Genomic DNA, 18,134 nt, shown 5'->3' on the forward strand with positions numbered 1-18,134 from the left:
AGACAAAATGGTTCAGCCATTTCTGAGAATGAGGCTAGGGGAAAATATGCTTGTTTTCCCTTGTTAAAAAAAATTCTGGCAACTTTTTTGTGTGAAAAATTATACCGCCCTCATGCTTTGAACCAGGAACTCAAAATTTGGCAGGGGGGTGGCCTTTGTCTCAGGCACATACCATTTGTTGTCCCCATGAAAGCTGCAAAAAACTGGCTAACTTATTATAAGCCTTTGAAAAATCAAATTTTGCACATGCTCAGTACAGACTTTAGCTGCTGAATTCCCATAAGATTCCATCAGCATTGAGCCTACTTCTCCCTGGGGCTGAGCGGGACTTGCCCTGCAGTTGCAGCTCTGGGCTGCTGTGTGCTGTGACAGTCCAGACACCTGATCTGAGAGCAGGGAGCTTGGTTAGCCTTTGCTCTAAATGACCCCTCCCTCCTCCCCCCATACTGCTGGGGCCCAGGCAGGTGGAGGAGGTAGCTTTCTGATTGAATGACAGAGGAGACAAGAGCTGAACCTGGCAGAGGGAGTAGATCTGGAAAAGGAGCCTAGGAAGTTGGGAAGCACAGGAATGGAGGCAGGCGGGGAGGGGGAAACTGAGACTGGTGTTGGGGTGGAAGGTGAGACTGGGACTGGCTGGGCAAGGAGACTGGGGTTGGGAGCCAGGGAGGGAACCAGGGGGGACTGGGAGCCAATAGGTGGGAGGAAATTGAGATTGGATGAGGAGCTGGAGTGCAGGCTGGGCAAGGAGACTTGGACTGAGACCCAGTGGGACAAGGAGATTGAGGTGTAGGGGGAGGGGAGACAGCTCTGATGAGGAGCCAGGATGTGGGAGAACTGGGACTGACTGAACTGGGTCCTGTGGGAAAAAATAGTATGTGATCATGTAATTAAAGACTGTATCATAATGCCTGTGCACAAAATGTTGTACAGGAAACCTTAAATCTGGTATTTCCCAACTTTGGGGTGCTTGACTTCGCAATCTTAGTAATGTTCTTTTAACACAGGTTATTGTGTGTGACATTTTGTTTGTTCTATCACAGTATATCTGGAACTATTTTTCATCACATCTTTCTGTGCCTGTTACTCACTCTGTAACATGGGCATTATGATGATTACTCACCTTTGTAAATGGCTTTGAGATCTCTCTTGATAAAAAACACCATTTAGTCCTGAAATAGTATTAGTATTTTTCTTTATCTTAGCTTGTATGCTCAGATGTTTGGGGCATTAATCTTACTCTGTCTCTTATGCACTGGGTAGTTTTATTGCACTGTAAGTGAATTATAAAAAGAATAAATAATAATTATACACTAAGGTCCCTATTACTTAAGTTTTTAAGGGAGGTTTTAAATCCCTGTCACCTGTGCAGTTGGGATAGTTGCAAAAATAAGACACGAAGCTACTGAACAGGTATAGCCCATAAACACAACTGCTGTTGCTGCTAAACTAGCCTCACGTTCTCAGACAGACAGTAACAATTAGGCAAATGCCGTACCTTGTTCCTCGAAGATGATCTGTCTCCCGGGCTCTGGCAGACTATGAGAGGGAGTGGAAGCCACGGATGGGGCCCATCAGTGAGAAAACGTTGCTCACAGTCCAGAAGCATTCCCTTGTGGGAGCTGACAGCAAGAGGTTTAGCTATCTTAACCTCCAGCGGAGTGTCTCTCTTGCTATCCGCAAATAGAGTAAAACCCCAAACATCAGCAGGATATATTCCCCCTGGGCAATCAAAGCACCATGATACCAACTTAGGTCACTAGCTCAGTTTCCTTTGGAAAGCCCATGAAACACTTGTGTGCGCACCCAAGGCTTAACATGCCCACTGCTTCCACTGTCTGTTCTAAAATGCAGCAGAGATGGGAGTTTCTGGCTGTGCTCAGCTGCATGGGTCATACACAAGCACAAACTGCTACAGATGGGGAAAAAGTGAAGCAAAATGAAGTAAAAATACTAGCTTTGGAGCAGCTTGCACAACAAAATCAAAAACAGGAAACTTATTAGGCTGGAAAGGGCTGATCCTGTAAGGTGCTCCCTCAGGTCACATGCTCATCAATCAGCTCGAAGGACATTTAGCATCTAGTAAGTTGCTCAGCACTTTACAGGACAGGACCTACATTAACATACACAGAGCTGCCCCAGAATCCTTCATTCCTCCCTTCCTCCACCTACATGGCTCTTCCCCAACCACCATTCCACTCACTGCCACCACCACATTGCACAGAAGATGAAACATTCAGGTCTAAGATGAAAAGCCTCAAGCTTGTGCTTTATGAAGCCCATAGTTTATGGTGAAGAACATGATGAGAGAATTATATTTTGTACTAGAGGCGAGATTACCCAACTCACTTGTGGATTATTGCATCAAAAAACTATTTCTGCTAGCACATTGCCTTCTGCTGTGACTCCTCAATGTACAGTAAACCAACAGTTAAAATGTCTGTTGGTTTATAATAGAGCTCTCAGTAGCAGCAGTAGTGGGCACAGCCCTTCATTGACAGGGAGGTGGCCTGTATGAGCATTGAGGGCTTACATTTCCAATTTTTATGCTTCTGGGGTTTGCAACAGGGAGTGAATGTTGCGGTTTTTACCAGTAGTATCATTAGCAGAATGTGTAGCAGAGTAAATAAGGTTTAAAAAGATAATGAAACTACAGTGATTAATCTGGGTTCCTAAAAATCCTGTCCAGTTGTTATGTCCTAAATGTGTACACAGCTTTGTCATTTCCACTGGCACCTAATCATTGCTAATCATTACATTTGAATTTTCCATGCTGGTTCCCAAGGGTTGCTATGTTATTACAGGTTTTGTATTGTACAAATGTTTGCTGTGTCAAATTAGTTTTGAGGGCACCAATGAGTGTGAGCTCCCTGCTGCTCACTGACTTCTATTTTGTTTTGCTTGTTGCAGGATGGAGGCTGTAGCTGTCCAGGAGATGTCGCCAAAGCGTTTGGTAAGTACACTATGTCGTGTTTAGAGTCTGAGGGCCTAATTCATCTCCGATGAAACTCCCATGCAGTCAGTAAAGTTACATCAGCATGAATTGGGCCTTAAATGTCTAATCAATACCAGGCTATCTTCATCCCTGGGGTAACCCCACTAAAGTTAATACACAAACTATGAATTTGACCCTATATCTAATTTATACAGTTCAAATTATACAGACCAAAAAAATGCACAGATCAACATCTTATTTAGAAACATTGGGGTGACTGAGACGGGAGTTTTATGACCTGCAGAGACAGTAGCTGAAAGATAAAGGTTACCTCCAACTAGCTTTCACTATTACTTCACTGGGACGTTGCCAAATCTGGGAGGCCTGACATTAGGCTTTGTTTTGTTTCGGTTCGTGGCCACGCCATGCGTAAGACACATGCAGTTCGTCCTGACCCTCTGTTCTGCTCAGCTGCTCACTGTTGAGAGCAGGCTGACAAGTGAAGGTACAATGCGTATGCAGCAAAACAACGATTGCAGGCAAACTTGATGTCTGGGGTAAATTGTACGGAGTCAGTCGCACAGCTGAAGAGTGGGGATTTTATTTTTACTAAGCCGCTGGGGCTGAGCAAGCTTTCAGTATATCCCAGTTAATTATTAAGAGAGAGAGTTTGTTCTCAGTGATATCAGTGGCTTCGGTGGAGTTACTCCAACTTTACGCTGGTGTGACTGTGAGCAGAATCTGCCTTACGTGTTTTCTGTTGTTCACAGAAATTACAGCTGGGGTCTGTCAGTCCTAGCAGTAAGGTTGACGTTGGTTCATGTTTAAGCTGGGCAGTCCTGATTTTGATGGGGCTGAGCGCATCCCCACACTGGGATGGAAGGGCATAAAGACACCCTGGAATACCTTTGGGGGTGTTACAACATGGCAGTGCCAGGGTGCAACAGGACAACACAGTGTCATTGTTACGCTAGCATGTTGTGATGCCAGTGTCACGGCACGGCATTGTGATACAGCATATATCTCCAAAAAGGTACATTAGAATTGGAAAAGGTACAGAGAAGGGCAACAAAAATGATTAAGGGTATGGAACAGCTGCCTTATCAGGAGAGATTGTAAAGACTGGAACTGTTCAGGTTGAAAAAGAGACAACTAAGAGGGGATCTGATAGAGATCTATAAAATCATGACTGGTGTGGAGAAAGTGACTAAGGAAGTATTATTTACCCCTTCACATAACACAAGAACCAGGGGGCACCTGATGAAATTAATAGGCAGCAGGTTTAAAACAAACGAAAAAGTACTTCTTCACACAACACACAGTCAACCTATGGAACTTGTTGCTATGGCCAAAACTATAATGGGGGTTCAAAAAAAGATTTAGATAAGTTCGTGGAGGATAGGTCCTTCTTGGCTAATAGCCACTGATGGTCAGGGATGTGACCCCCGGGCTCTGGGTATCCCTAAACCTCTGACTGCCAAGAAGCTGTGAGTGGACAGCAGGGGACGGAACACTTGTTGATTGCCTGTTTTCTTCATTTCCTTTGAAGCACCTGGATTTGGCCACTGGTGGAAGAGGGGATACTGGGCTAGATGGACCATTGGTCTGACCCAGTATGGCCATTCTTATGTTCTTATATTTACCTGGCAGGAAATTTTCAAAGGGTAGAAATCAGAGGCCTAAACCAAAACCTCAGATCTGCACCAACCCAAACTTTGTGTGAGTGCTGGGAGAGTTGAAATCCAGCTTCAGCTCCGAGGATTGCATATAGCTCCTATCTTTAGAATAGGCCAGATGATAAAGGGAGAATTAAAGCAGGATCCTTGTGATCTGGGACCCATAGTCAGGAAACCTCAGTTCTGGAGTGAGCGGCCAGGCCAGCACTCTAGCTGATTGCTGCCAGCTGGGTACTATCGACTTGCTGCTTGGAATCCTCGGAACTATCACAGGACTCTTAGATCACATCATGAGTGACATGACCTAGGGATGTGGAGCGCTGTTAGAATTGTAAAAGCGGCAAAGAGTCCTGTGGCACCTTATAGACTAACAGACGTATTGGAGCATAAGCTTTCGTGGGTGAATACTCACTTCGTCAGATGCATATAGTGGAAATTTCCAGAGACAGGTATAAATATGCAAGCAAGAATCAGGCTAGGGATAACGAGGTTAGTTCAGTCAGGGAGGATGAGGCCCTCTTCTAGCAGTTGAGGTGTGAACACCAAGGGAGGAGAAACTGCTTTTGTGGTTGGCTAGCCATTCACAGTCTTTGTTTAATCCTGAGCTGATGATGTCAAATTTGCAAATGAACTGAAGCTCAGCAGTTTCTCTTTGAAGTCTGGTCCTGAAATTTTTTTGCTGCAGGATGGCTACCATTCAATCTGCTGTTGTGTGTCCAGGGAGGTTGAAGTGTTCTCCTTCAGGTTTTTGTATATTGCCATTCCTAAGATCTGATTTGTGTCCATTTATCCTTTTACGTAGGGACTGTCCAGTTTGGCCAATGTACATAACAGAGGGGCATTGTTGGCACATGATGGCATCTTTTACATTGGTGGACGTGCAGGTGAATGAACCGGTGATGGTGTGGCTGATCTGGTTAGGTCCTGTGATGGTGTCGCTGGTGTAGATATGTGGGCAGAGTTGGCATCGAGGTTTGTTGCATGGATTGGTTGGTGAGAATATGCTTCAGGTTGGCGGACGTGTACCCAGAAGCCTCCTGCTGCAAGACAAGCCCAAGAAAGAAACCAACAGAACTCCACTGGCCGTCACATACAGTCCTCAGCTAAAACCTCTCCAACGCATCATCAGTGATCTACAACCCATCCTGGACAATGATCCCTCACTTTCACAGGCCTTGGGAGGCAGGCCAGTCCTCGCCCACAGACAACCCGCCAACCTGAAGCATATTCTCACCAGCAACTACACACCGCAGCATAGTAATTCTAACTCAGGAACCAATCCATGCAACAAACCTCGATGCCAACTCTGCCCCCATATCTACACTACCGACACCATCACAGGACCTAACCAGTCTATAAGGTGCCACAGGTCTCTTTGCTGCTTTTACAGATCCAGACTAACACGGCTTCCCCTCTGATACCTGTTAGAATTGTGTAATTCTGACATGGTTGAATGGTGGCAGCTGGTGCTGGCTTTGGACAGTCCAAAGTTGGGCTGAACCTGGGGCCACTGTTACTATGTCTACGCAACCAGCAGGAGCAAGACTCCGAGCCTGCATAGGGCTTAAAATAGCTGTGTAGACAGAATTTGGAAGCTGCAGCTCAGCCTGGAGGTCAGGCTCCGAAGCCTCGGGGAGGGGGATCTGTCTGTCAACCTGGCCTGGGAGACTCACTCCTGTAGGTTGTATAGATATACCCCATAGGGCTAAGTCGCCCCGCTCAATGATTGGATTGGATAGAATTTCCCATGTGGCATTTTACTGTCAGTTGTTCGACAGTTACCCCCGGTGCAGTTCGTTCTTTGTTCTGCCAATCTCTCTTCAGCCTGATCCTGCTCAGTCTCCTGCCCTGGTTGTTGTTAAGGCCATTACAAGCTGAGGACTATGACCTCATTGCATTCCAAGCTGGAGGGGAAGAGACCTGGCCTGTGGAAAAACTCTTATTTCAGTGGGAATCTTTCCAGAAATTAGAACAACAGGAAACTACTTCAAAACGTTTAACTGTTTGTCTTTGTAATGTTCGCTGTGAGTCCGAATGGTCTCTTTGGGCTGCCCTGAGCAGAAATTTGCTCTCTGAAACCTGTGGAAGTGCAGATGTGGGCATGGCAACTGGCTAGTCAGGATATGCATTGGGGCATTAGAGCCCTCTTGAGTGAGACCCCAGATTGCTTCTTGGAGAGGGGGAGGGTTGAGAAACACTTGAGATTAGGCAACAATCCTGCACTGGCAGCAGGCTGGACAAAATGGCCGAACAATTAGGGCTGAGTTGTTCTGAGAGTTGACACAGATTAGGGCAATCTCCTTATCGTTAATAGATTGATGATTGAGAGCCCAAGTAGGGCCAGGGGCCCAAGCTAGTAGATTTGAATGCAGGATTGGGCCCCAAGGTAGACAAACATAACAGCCCAGATGCACACCAGACTGGATGACCAGTGGTTATTGTTGAAAGACATTGTGAAAAGGAGCCGTTGGAATGGGCATCTGAAAGAACAGCCAGGCTGGTTGTTCTGTGCATAGTGCCAGGAAAGAAGCTCCAAGCGTAAAGGGGAGCATGGAAGGAAGCAAAAAAGGTGAGTGTGACAGGACGCGGCAAAGGGGCATTTAGGAGGCAGCCAGCGAGGCAATAGGAAGAAATTAGAATGGAGGTGCAGCGCTGTGCAGAGCCTTGAGGGTAAGGACAAGCAGACTAAAAGGCAAAAGGTGAGGGTTTGCCAGCATGGGTGGCAGGTATCGTAGGCCAGGGGAAGCTAAACCTCCCCTAACCCAGGCCGTGGCCCCGCCCATGGTCCACCCTGAGGCCCCGCCCTCATTCCCCCTCTCCCCTGAAGCTGGCAGGGGCTCAGCTCCACCCGGCCACCTGGAGCTTGGTGCCTGAAGGTTGCACTGGCAGCCTGGTGCAGCTTAGGCCAGCTGGCGGCCCAGGAGTCAGGCTGGTGCTTGAGCCAACCGACAGCCCAGGGACAGTGCTCAGGCTGGGCACTGGCATGAAGTGGCTGAGGCAGGCGGGCTGGAGCGCCTCTGGCCATGGGGGGCCCCTCAGGGCTCCAGGTGTGAGTGGGGGAGGATCAGGGCCCTGATGGTTGAGGGCGGAGCCTCAGGTGGAAGGGGCGGGCCCTGGAGGCTAGCCTCCCTGAAGGGCGGGGTCATTCGCTGCCCATGTCTGCCAGTGAATGGTTTCTGAGAGTGCAGTGATGTGATTGGAAAATGCCTCTTGCAGCAGCCATTTGGTTAGACTGGGGGAAGCAAGGGGAGGGAGTATAGGTTACAACGGGATGTGGGAAGTGACCAGCCGGGCACAGCTGGTGCTTTTGTGCGAAGGGTGCAGAAGAAGAGCTGGAGTGTCTCGATGTTTCAGGAGAACTGACAGGATCAAGTTATAGTCAGATGTGAGCACACAATGAGAGGGAGAAGTCAAAGATGACGCTGAGGTTTTGGACCAGGGTGCTTGAGTTGAGAGTGAAAAGTTCGGGGGTGGTGAAAAAGGAGGGGAAAGGATTTGAGGTGGAGAGGAAGGTTGAGAACAAGGAATTCAGTCTGTTTTAGCACCTGTTTTCATCACTGCACTAGCTGAGTGCCTCACAAACATGAGTGGCTTCCATGAACCTTCTCGTGAGGTAGGGAAGTATCATCCCTTTTGACAGAGGTGGAAACTGAGGCGTGGAGCAATTAAATGACTTGGCCACGATCACACAGGAAGCCTGTGGCTCAGCTAGGAACAGAACGCAGGGCTCCTGTATCCCAGTCCAGTGTCCAAAGCACAACACAGCCTTCCTGCCGAGGGGTAGTGATGGGATGAGTTATGAGAGTAGAGACGGGATGAAGTAGCTGTTTTGGAGTCATTAGCATAGAGGGGGTAAATGAAACTATGAGAGCAGAAAACATCTGCTCTGCATAGAGGATTTATGAGACAAACCTTACAGTGATTTCTTTGCAGTCTGTCGTGCTGCGTATCTGTGGAGCCTGATAATGCTCACTGAGGATCCTTATGAAAAGTACTTACTGTGTTGTTGCACTTTCCCTTTCCTGACAAATGAGCTTTTGAATGGAAACATTGTCCATGGAAAACAAAGACTCCAGCTGTGTGTGATCGTGAGCGAGCAAAAAGCCCGGTTTGCAATCCATCACCAGCACCTCTGGTCACTACGGCGCGTGAGCAAGCCAAACAAACATAGCCCCCACCTCCGCACAAAAGGGGAAGAGTGTTCTGAAAACCCCTGGTCCTCAGTAGCAACACAAAAGTGAAGCAGAAAGTACTGAAGCAAAAACACTTGGGGAAAAACAATGTTAAAAGGACTTCTTGTGGTTGGAGCTGGTGCATGGCAAGAACGTGTATTTCAGTTAGTTTAGTTCAATGTTCTGGAGGGTATGAGGTCAAGTTCTGGGCTGGGTTTGCAGAAACCCTGCCCATCCCTGACAGGAACCTTGGCAAACTATGCTGGGGTAAGCAAAAGTGGTACATTTTTATACCAGTAATTTAAACCCATTCCCCCCGCCCCCCCCCCCCAAGTGATTCAAGTGTTTTGTTTTGTTTTAAATTAGAGCTGTGGGGGAACCGGAATTGCTGTTTTCTGGGAAATGCTCAGGGCCCTACCAAATTCATGGTCCATTTTGGTCAATTTCATGGCCAGGGTTTTTTTTAATTAGTCAATTTCACGTTTTCAGATGTGTACTTCTGAAATTTCACAGTGTTGTAATGGTCGGGGTCCTGACCCAAAAGGGGGTTGGGTGGGGGGGAGTCGCAGCCGGAGGAGGTTCACAGAGGTGAAGCTGGGCTCTGAAGCTTCCTGCAGCTGGGGGAAGTTCGTGGAGGTGGGTCTGTGCAGGGGAAGAGGAAGTCCTGTCCCTCCCTGGCCTGAGCAGGACTAGCAGCTGGAGTGTGGTAGGAGCCCCCTGGCTAGGGCACTCCCTGCCCTGCCCTGCCCTTCCACCTCCCCTCTAGACCTCCCCTGTGAAATCTAGCTATTGATTTAATGGTCCGTGACATGTTTGTCACGTCCATGAATTTTGGTAGAGCCTTAGAAATGCTGCAGTTTTGAAATTTGGTTTTGATGTGAGAGGACCATGGCCCCAGAAAGTTTGATGGAGTGGATTGATGGGGTGGAGAAGCCATCACCAGAGAGAGGGTGAGGACTAGGTGGCAGCAATGGCAGGGCAGAGACCCAGGAGCACCAAAAGCACTTTGTCAAGGCAGCCTTTGTTTTGTTTTGGGGTCCCTTTGGATGGACTGAATCTAGGCCTCTACGTAATTTTAATCCAGCCATGGTGATAAGTAGTACAATTCTCACAGTGCCATTGCTTTAAAGATGGTATACGGTTATGCTGAGGAAAGAGAAGCTCCCCACAAGTGATCTAGAATGACTGTGATGAAGGTGGGCACTAATCCTGGTTTTGGTAGTTTAGGAAAAGTATCAGATTAGTTTCTAACTGGGCCTTTGAATCTCACAGCCATCTGAAACAGCCTGTCAGTGAGTTGGAGTGACAGGAGACCCTGAATGGGTGCCTGTCTATAAATATTACATATGCTACAGTGATTTGGCACAAAGATATTTTTTTAAAATACCTTTTAACATGAACATATTGTTCTCATCAAATAACCAATGGGGCAGATGGAGCAAGAGTTATATACCAGGGCAGATGGGTTCTGTGATAGAGTTGCCCTGTAGCTGGACTCAACTTTGCTAGGGCTATTAGAAATGAACCCAGACTTCATATTTTGGATGTGATTCCAGATAAAAATATTCCCATATTCAAATTTGGCTCTACGGTTTTGGTTCATCCTATGATACAGATAGAGGAGCGGTGAAGATCAGATAAGGATCCAGATTTTCCCAAGTGTTTTTTTTTGGGGTGGGGGGGAGTTGGCAATATTTTGGTTTGGCTCAACAGAGATGGGAGCCAGTCATAAAGGTTGTATCTAGATTTGAACTTTCCCAACATTTGGAAGTGTTTAGATGTTGCATTTTAGTTCTGGCCCATCTCTGTGAGATCAGGTTCTGCATAAATGCCAGTTATTTGTGGGCCGTGTAAAGGAGCTGGGCAGTGGAGGACAGTGCTGTCTATACCAGTAACTCAGTTCCACATAGACAAAACAGGTTTCAGAGTAACAGCCGTGTTAGTCTGTATTCGCAAAAAAAAAAAAGGAGTACTTGTGGCACCTTAGAGACTAACCAATTTATTTGAGCATAAGCTTTCGTGAGCTACAGCTCACTTCATCGGATGCATACCGTGGAAACTGCAGCAGACTTTATATATACACAGAGAATATTCTCTGTGTATATATATTCATATTCTCTGTGTATATATAAAGTCTGCTGCAGTTTCCACGGTATGCATCCGATGAAGTGAGCTGTAGCTCACGAAAGCTTATGCTCAAATAAATTGGTTAGTCTCTAAGGTGCCACAAGTACTCCTTTTCTTTTTATAGACAAAACAGTCATCTTGGACCACTGAAGTGTTTTGTTTCAGGGGTGGATCACAACAGGCTCTAAAAACAGCAAGATCTGAACCTTTTTACCTGGTTCAAAAACAGTTGCTTCTGTTTTAAAAATGAGTTTTCATTTTCTTGGAATTCTGCATGTCCTGGTTCCAACCAAGACTGGAAGCCCTGAAATATCCTAGGGGAGGCTGTTCAAGGTATAACTCCAGCACAGATGGGAAAACTGGCCAATCTCTTGAGAGAATCTATTCAGATTCCAAAAGCCTCATCCTACTTCTGTTAACTACAATGGCCTCATGATCTGCAAACCCAAGGGAGGCGTAGGTGTTGGATAAGCATCCAGATATTCGGGTGTTTATTATTATATTTTGTATAACCCTGGCGCTGAGGAGGTCCGGTGACGGACTAGAACCCCAGTGTGCTATGTGCCTTTCATACACACGAGAAAGAAAATGAGCCATGCCCCGGCTAGTTTACAATGTTAGGTTTCAGAGTAGCAGCCGTCTTAGTCTGTATTTGCAAAAAGAAAAGGAGTACTTTTGGTATCTTAGAGACTAACCAATTTATTTGAGCATAAGCTTTCATGAGCTACATCCGATGAAGTGAGCTGTAGCTCACGAAAGCTTATGTTCAAATAAATTGGTTAGTCTCTAAGGTGCCACAAGTACTCCTTTTCTTTTTACAATGTTAGTAATCTGAACCAAACACAAACTCACCTCATACCCATTGCGGTTTACCCCTCACTGCACTGTATGACTGCATTGCTGGGCGGGGGGGGGGAAAGCGGGCAGAAAAACTTCAGAGCCATCATATCTTTCACTTCAAAAATCCACCTACAAAGTAAATAAAGGTGAACATTCCTCTTCCGTGTACTCCCAAACATGTATTCCCACTCATGTATATGACCTGATTGGAGAGGATTTGGGGAGCTGTGCAGCTGACTGACATCTTCTCCGTGTGTTTGGATTGTAATGCGAGTTAAAAGCACTAAACTGAATTTGAAAGCAAGAACATGGAAGCGAAAAAGAGCACTTTCTGTGGTGTTCAGTATCACAGCCAGATCAGATGCTCCTTGTTTGAAATATCAAGGGAATACGACATCAGTGTGTATAGGTCCTGCTGGTAAAGGATGTCTTTTAACTCGGTTGTGTCTGTTACAGTTAAGGTTTCCCTGCTCTGAAGCATTCAAGACAGGGCTGGCTATCATTTTCGGCTGCATGACTGTTTTTGCTTTGTTTTTTATTGTGCTCTCTCCCTCTCTCGCCTCCACCCCCATCCTTCTCATCTCACGTTCTCTGCTGATCACAGGAGCTGGTGCTGATTTTGTCATGCTTGGAGGAATGTTTGCAGGCCACGATCAATGTGCTGGAGAGGTTCTAGAAAAAAATGGCAAGAAGATGAAACTGTTCTACGGGATGAGTTCTGATACAGCCATGAAGAAGCACGTAGGAGGAGTTGCTGAATACAGGTACAAGTTATACTCAGATTTTACTATGGGCTGGAACCACCACCAAACCTGCTTCTGGGTCTGCATTTTGCAACTGGCTCCTGTTACAAGCAGGGCCTGTTCCCTCTTCTGGATGAGCACCAGGCTGTTGTATACAGACCCAACTCCTGGGCCTATATGCTTCCAAGATCTCTGGGACTAGGAAGTGACTGGGCACTGTTCCTAAAGCTGGATGTCTCAGGCACACGAACAGAGGTGCAAATTCCTTGTCTGACACCCTTCTTGGGCAGTGGGACCTGGCAGTCCAGCTGTCTGAGCCCCATGTTGCTTACTGACATCCCCCCAGAATCCACCTGGCTGTGGGAGTTCTGGTGTCTTCAGGGACAACATGACAGGAAGGGAAGGAACACAGTCTTAAAGGATTTTTTTAATCACAGACACTTTACTCTTGAAAGCACTGGAGAGTTACAGATCTATGGAAAACAACAACAACCTTTTCACCCTGATATCAGCCCTGCTCTGTGTCCTGCGTTTTATGAGCGTCCTTAGAGAATCACCCCTCTTTTATCTTAGTCCACATTTTGTTCTTGTGCATTTAACTGGGGGAGTTGTGGGTTCCAGGCCCCTCCTTCCGCCAGTTGGCTTCTGGGTAGAGAGTTATTCATAGTCAATGACCATACCAGTAGAAAACCCATTATTCCAGTAGAGGATATTCATTCAGTGTTGATGGCGCTGTCATACCTCCTCATACATAGTCTTTCCATGAGGAGTCCAGCCAGCCCCTACCATAAAATGGATACTCTGATCCACAAAGGAATTCACAATACAACATGAAGGTCACACTCCAGAAGGAAGGTTATAATGGACAAAATGGGATTGACAAAGCAAAATGGAGTTCACAGACATATCCCCAGTCTGGCACAGCCCCTAATTTTGCAGCAGGCCAAGCCCCAACCCAGGATGCAAACGCCTCCCAAACTTTGATCCAAGCCTAAATTTAGCAGCTTGTATCTGTCTTCAGAGCTGCTGCTTATTATTAACTGTTTTTAAAGATGTAGAAAGTACCCTATAGACATACATAGTACTTACAGAAGGCAGGTAACTTCTCCCTAAGACATTTAAGTCTAGCAGCGTTGGCCTAAATTTCCCATGTATTCCGTATTGTGTATTGGGTTGCAACAAAATGCCTGTAATAATGGAGATCAAAAAAGTTAGTGGCAGGCGAAGTGCAACCATCAAGGGAGACCTGAGCACAGACATGGTCATGGCACTTCTGCCTTCTGTTCTGGCTGAAATCAGACCCATCAAGGAGACAGAGCTGCCCCACTTATTGGTCCAATAATCTGGGCCAAATACTGAACACAGCTGCATCTACTCCAGTTCCTAAGGAAAGCTTTTAGGGAGGAGTAAAAAGACATCTTTAGGACAAAGGATTGGGGTGGGAAGGGGGGGAGAGAAAGAGCTAAGAGAAATCGTGCAGTGCGATTTAGTCCCCACTAAAGGGTTAATCCTGCAAAAAATAAAAATACACAAGTGGCATAGCCTGCAGCTCCCCTCCGTTTAGCGGTATGGGAAGGGCAGGGTGGTTGCAACCCCTCAGTTGAGAAACCATAAGCTAGATTAAGCCTTTGCTCAGTGCCTTGGATATGGGGCAGCACACACCTGTGCTTCCCCAGAAGGAGCCCTGGAGAAGAATTGTGGCTCTGCTCCTGGGCAGGGGTGGAGTAATTGGACGTTGCTGAGTGTAATATAATCTCCCCTACTTGTGCTCCAGTCCACCTCCCCAACCTGTTGGGTGAGGGGAATCAGGCAGTCCCTACTTGTCCCCCGACCCAATGTCTAGGAAGCCCTAACAGCCAAAGAGCAGTGGGGAGTCTTTTTCTTTTCAGCTCAAATGTTTCTTTGCAGCTAAAATGTTGCACAAGAGAATGGCCCTGTTTAGGACAAGCTGAAACGTTGCACAAGGCAGTCTGCATGCCTGCATGAGTTGTATGTAATTCACTCAGTCCCAAGAGGCTGTTAATTTTTTTTTCCATGATGTCGCTTGGCATCAAAGCATCTGGAACTAACAGTCTGAGTGGATGTTACTAGCAATTATCTTATAATTTAAAAATGGCAGCTGCCAGTTACACACAAGCACTGACAGCCTTTCATCTGAGCTGCAATTACAAACGCCACTTTCGCCCTCTTTTTTATGTCAGTGACTGGAGCATGTACACAGCGGTAGGTCTAAACCATTACATTGTTCAGCACAGCGTGTCATTAATGACCATTTCACAATGGAACAGACCGCCCGAACAAGCCGAGCAAACCTTTGGAGGCTCAGTTCAGTTAGTGACAGGCCACCACCGATGCTGGTGAAGGTTGTGTGCCGGGGTGGCAACTGAAAGGCCAAATTCCACCCCCCAGTTACGAGAGAGAGAGAGAGAGTGAGTGTGTGGTAACTGGGGGCAAGATTCATCACTAAGGTTCTGACAGTGGAGTAAATTGATAACACCATTGAACTCCAGTGTCCCATTTGGATAAACAGTGCAGAAGGAAAGGGGTTTTATTTAGCTACTTAAACATAAAGGTTAGTTGCTTTCAGCCCCTGCCAGAAATGCTGCACAAGCTGCCATCCTGTTAGAGGCACACTCCCTCTTTTCCAGCCCCTGATTTATGAAGGCTTAGAGTGCTCAGGGAATGTGTTACCCAAGCTTCTCTAAAAAGAACAGGAGGACAGGAAAGCTTTGCATCCGATATGCATCCGATAAAGTGAGCTGTAGCTCACAAAAGCTTATGCTCAAATAAATTGGTTAGTCTCTAAGGTGCCACAAGTCCTCCTGTTCTTTTTGCCGCTACAGACTAACACGGCTGCTCCTCTGAAACCAGCTTCTCTGACTCTCTCAGGCAACTGAAAGTTTCAACAGCCAATAAGAGGCTGCTGCTCCTGTGTTGTAAGCGATAGGTTACACAGTTGTGTATGGGGGATTCCTGCTAGCAGCGAACCTAGGAATTCAGCCAGGCAGCCTGATACTCTGCTGCACTGGCTATTAGCAGTATAGGGTGCTTAGATACCATGCCTCGTACACATGGTTATAGAATGGTGGCCACGGCCCCAGGAGGATATAGTTAACTAGCTAGTCTGGTTTGGTTGAGTTTTTTGGTCTGCCACAGAGACTGTAGATTCAAAATAGTTTTTAAAAATAGGGTTTATTGTTTCTACAGCACTGAGAGAGGACATGGTGGTGCTGAAGAGGCAAATCAAAGAAATGGGGCCAGATTTTGCCTTCAATTCCATAGGCGTAGAGCTAAACTAACTCCACTGAGGTACCGCAAATTCTAGCCCACAGCCAAATCTGGTCCGGAGTGCCGTTTCTAAAATGTCCAGTCTAACCTCAGCATTTATAATATTGGGTGCCTAAAGGCAGGGGCTTGCTTAGGGTTTTCAAAGACGCCAGAGGGAAGTGCTACTCCAAACCTATTGAAATTCAGTGGGCGTTGAGTGCTTTGCGCTCCTTTGAAAATCCCAACTGTCAGTCTGTGTTGAGGCACCAACAGAAGTGGTTAGCCCCGCAGCTTCCATTCAAGCTGCTGGGGATCTGGGATCCCTCAGCCACTGTGAAAATCAGGCCCCTTAAAGTGCCTGAGTATGGATTTATGCTCTCAAAACTGAAAATTTTGCCTTGAGAACTCTGTCACAGTTCAGGACAACTGCACCTGTATTTCCACCCGTGGTACAACAAGGGCACCACCTCTAGGCTCATGGTTCATCAGGAATCACCTCACTAGGATGGAGACCTGCATCTCCCTCACTATTTTGATTAAATAGCCTCTCTTTCTGAGTCGGTCCCTGGAGAATCCAGTTTGATCAAGTATATGCAAGCTTTCCTCCAGGTGGTGGTAGCTCTCTGGAGGTGTTACAACTTGAGCATATTTGAATTCATGATCCTTGACCTCCCCTTGTTGTAAAAAAAAAACAAAAAAAAACACCCAACCCCAAACCTTAAAAGGTATTGTCCAAAATGCACAGAGTTGCACTCTCTGACTATAACCTAACATATTATATAACCAACTACTGCTTGATCATTTTCTGAACAAGTTAACTATGAAGTGGCATTAGGATTTTGGACACACATGAAGCTTTCTAACGACTTTAAAGCACAAGATTCCATTCCCAGCAGTCACAGGACAATGCACATTCTAAGCCCCTCTGCCTTGCCCCAAAGATGATGTTTGCCTCATGTTGCACAATCATCTTATTCGAAGGAACACAAAGATCAGATGACATCTGGGGACATTCCACTACAGCAGGGCCTGCAAAGGGTGGGATAGTGAGGCAGGAGGGATGAGTGTGAAAATCACAAGACCAAATTCTTCTCTGACCTAAGCCCACAGACTTCAACTTCTTTCTTTTTGCCTCCTGAGGAAAAAAGAAAATCTGCTTTGAAAGACAATGCAGGCCGTTTGCCTGTGTGCCAGTCATTTACACTATATAAAGTATTTCTGCAGTCTGCCCTGTTGGAATAACACTAATTCTGCTTTTATCTGAGTAAGGAGTGCAGTAAGGCTGGTACATTGTAAACTCTCCTGGCAGAGAAGCCTAATATTTATCTGTTCTGTAATGCACCGTGCACACTTCCGGTCCTAAGTAGGAATGGGGCAGATCCTCAGCTGAAGTCAATGAGGGTAGCTCTGTTCAGTGCTTAATTTGTAATGAAAGAGGTGCTGGGGCCTCAAGCAATTTTTTTTACTTTCATAACTGACGTGGCAAGCCCACAGGTGCCGGGGCTCTGAACTGCCAAGCCCACAGGTGCTAGGGCTCAGCCCTGGCACAAATTAAGCACAGGCTCTGGTACATCACTGAAGCTATGCCAGTTTATACCAGTGGAGGATTAGCCCCAATATTTTTAAACATTGCCTTGGCCTGTCTGTCTTCTGGGGTAAGGCTCCATCTTACAGCCCTGGGGCAAAACTCCCATTTATATAAACAGAAAGATCAAGCCCATAGTGCGCTCAGGCATTGTTTGGGCATTTGCCAGAAGCATTTGCTTCCTCTTTACAGTACTTGGCGTGATTTTGGTACAATGCACTGAAGAACCTTTGAACACCCGACAGGAATGGTCAGCAATCCGAAGAGTGGAAGGTTCTTTAAAACAGTAAGGTGCTGAGTTCTGAAAAATTCATTCCACGCTACTGCCAACTCTCTGTCTGCAGGGCTTCGGAGGGCAGAACCGTGGAAGTGCCTTACAGAGGGGACGTGGAAACTACCATCCTTGATATCCTCGGGGGCCTGCGATCCACCTGCACCTACGTGGGAGCTGCCAAGCTCAAAGAGCTGAGCCGGAGGGCGACATTTATCCGGGTCACCCAACAGCACAGCCAGGTGTTTTCTTAACCAAGGACTGTGACATGTGTCTGCCGCTTCTCCCCACTCCCTCTGTGTTTTGTGTTTGGGGCAAACCCCCCAGGCGGTGGAAGTAGGGGGGTCAGTTGCCACTGGTGGCGGGGTTTAGCAGAAGGACATGCCATCAAACACAGTGCCATATAGGATTCTTTTGGTTCACGATGCAATAGCCTCATCTTTTAAAGTCACGTCTGTTTGCTTTCAATCTAGTTTTTTCACCATTCATTTTTCTCTCTAATAAAGAAGCCTCCATTCACA

At 46.6% G+C, this 18,134-nt stretch overlaps 1 protein-coding gene across 3 annotated transcripts in view; it reads left to right on the forward strand.

The window, feature by feature from the left end:
- Nucleotides 1–18,134, forward strand: part of GMPR (guanosine monophosphate reductase) — a 65,100-nt gene extending 46,966 nt beyond the window's left edge. For all 3 annotated transcript variants that reach the window (XM_084619907.1, XM_084619909.1, XM_084619908.1), the window contains exons 7-9: nucleotides 2,908–2,950; nucleotides 12,352–12,511; nucleotides 17,687–18,134. In XM_084619907.1, the coding sequence (XP_084476033.1) occupies nucleotides 2,908–2,950; nucleotides 12,352–12,511; nucleotides 17,687–17,867 (384 nt within the window). In that variant the 3' untranslated portion in view covers nucleotides 17,868–18,134. The remainder of the gene's footprint in view (nucleotides 1–2,907; nucleotides 2,951–12,351; nucleotides 12,512–17,686) is intronic.

Source organism: Lepidochelys olivacea (assembly GCF_965140295.1).
Source record: "Lepidochelys olivacea isolate rLepOli2 genome assembly, chromosome: 2".
Lineage (NCBI taxonomy): Eukaryota > Metazoa > Chordata > Testudines > Cheloniidae > Lepidochelys > Lepidochelys olivacea.